The sequence below is a fragment of the Merops nubicus genome, unplaced genomic scaffold (assembly GCF_000691845.1).
Source record: "Merops nubicus isolate BGI_N331 unplaced genomic scaffold, ASM69184v1 scaffold24563, whole genome shotgun sequence".
In the NCBI taxonomy this organism is placed as follows: domain Eukaryota; kingdom Metazoa; phylum Chordata; class Aves; order Coraciiformes; family Meropidae; genus Merops; species Merops nubicus.
In genome coordinates, this window is record NW_008601304.1 from 1 (window position 1) to 1,855 (window position 1,855).

General features: G+C 62.8%; 1 protein-coding gene across 1 annotated transcript; it reads right to left on the bottom strand.

Moving 5' to 3' along the window:
• Window positions 1-7: 7 nt before the first annotated feature.
• Window positions 8-1,855, bottom strand: LOC103770691 (dehydrogenase/reductase SDR family member 4-like; the record flags this gene model as incomplete). Its single annotated transcript, XM_008937965.1, has 5 exons — window positions 8-100; window positions 472-523; window positions 617-687; window positions 770-871; window positions 1,682-1,855. Coding segments are annotated over 5 exons (492 nt in total), but the record flags the coding sequence as incomplete, so codon positions are not given.

The window sequence follows — 1,855 nt, forward strand, 5'->3', positions numbered from 1 at the left end:
CGACAGCGTTGACGCGGATGTTGAGAGGACGGAGCTCCGGGCCCAGCACCTTCGCCAGCGCCAGCAGCGCTGTCTTGCTCACGCTGTAAGGCCCCAGGCCCTGGCCACACCCACAGGACGTCACCCAACCACTGCCAGTCTCGCCCACCCAACCCAAGCCTCAAGAGATGAGTCTCACCCGGTCCCATCCCACTTCCACCTCATCATCCCTTGCTCCACCCTAGCCATGCCCACACACCCGCCACACACCTCCCCAGACACGCCCACTCACCGGGAAGGGCATGTACCCAGCCAATGACGACACCAGGACGATGGACCCTCCCCTGCATAATGAGGAGGGTGGGCGGAGCAAATGACATCTGGGATGGGCATGCCCGGCAATGACCATGCCCTCCCCCAAGCCACGCCCACCTCACCACCCTAGCCATGCCCACACACCCGCCACACACCTCCCCAGACACGCCCACTCACCGGGAAGGGCATGTACCCAGCCAATGACGACACCAGGACGATGGACCCTCCCCTGCATAATGAGGAGGGTGGGCGGAGCAAATGACATCTGGGATGGGCATGCCCGGCAATGACCATGCCCTCCCCCAAGCCACGCCCACCTCACCCCCTCTTCTCCATGTGGGGCACCACCAACTTGACCAACATGGCAGCCGCTGTGACGTTGATCTGGAAGATCTTGGGGACGGGGACGGGAGGGGTGAGGTTTGAAAGGGCGTGACCGCATGAGCGGGGCTAAGGGGAAGGGGCATGGCCATACCTTCTCCCAAACGCCCTCGTCAGCCTCGAGGGCGGGGCCAAAGGCAGGGTTAACGGCGGCATTGGACACCAGGATGTCGATGCCTCCATAGGTGGCCAGGGCCTGTGAAGAGGCAGGGTCAATAGCGGCAGGGCCAAGGTCAAGGGAGTGGAGTCAAAAGGGGCGGGACCCTCTGCCCTATAGTGACATGGGGCTTCCCAAGTGGCCGCCTTATGGCCAGGGAGTGCTTCTGGGACCACCCACCCAAACCCACCAGGATACACAACCCCCCAGGGCCCCACAACACCATAGATCTCCCAGTGCCCCATGGCACTGTCAGCCCCATGGTGACCATAGAACCCCACAGAACATCTAGTTCACCACAGGCTCATGGGACCTCCATGTACCCCATAATCCCATGGAACCTCCAGTGTCCCATAACTTCATGAGACCCCCATGACCCCATTGGCCTCCCCATCCCACAGAACCCCCATGGCCTCATCGTGCCCCACAACTCCCACAGCCCCATTTTGCCCCACAAGTCCCATGGCCCCGTCATGACCGGCAGCCCCATACATCCTCCAGTGCCCCACAGCCCCAGGAGACTCCCATAGCCCCAGTGACCTCCACAGCCCCATAGACATCCACAGCCCCATAGAAGCCACATGGTGCCATTGAGCCCCACAACCCTCAGGGCCCCATGGTGACCCACAGCCCCACAGATCCCCCACTGCCCTGTGGTCCCCCCATGGCCCAATTGAACCCCCTAATCCTCATGGCCCCACAGTGACCCACAGCCTCATAGAATCTCCCGTGCCCCATAACTTCATGAGACCCCCCTATTGCCCCATTTATCCTCACAACTTCATTGAGCTCAACAACCTCACATGCCCCCACACCACTCCAGCCCCACAAGTCCCCCTCCAAGGTTACCTTCTGGACCAGGGCCTCCCTGTCATGGGGCCGCCCCACATGGCAGCTGACCCCAGTGACCTCCAGACCCTGGCCTCGCAGCCGCCCCACAGCGGCCGCCACGTGTTGGTCGCGTCGAGAGCTCAGCACCACACGCGCCCCCGCGACCCCCAATGCCTCCGCCACCGCCAGCCC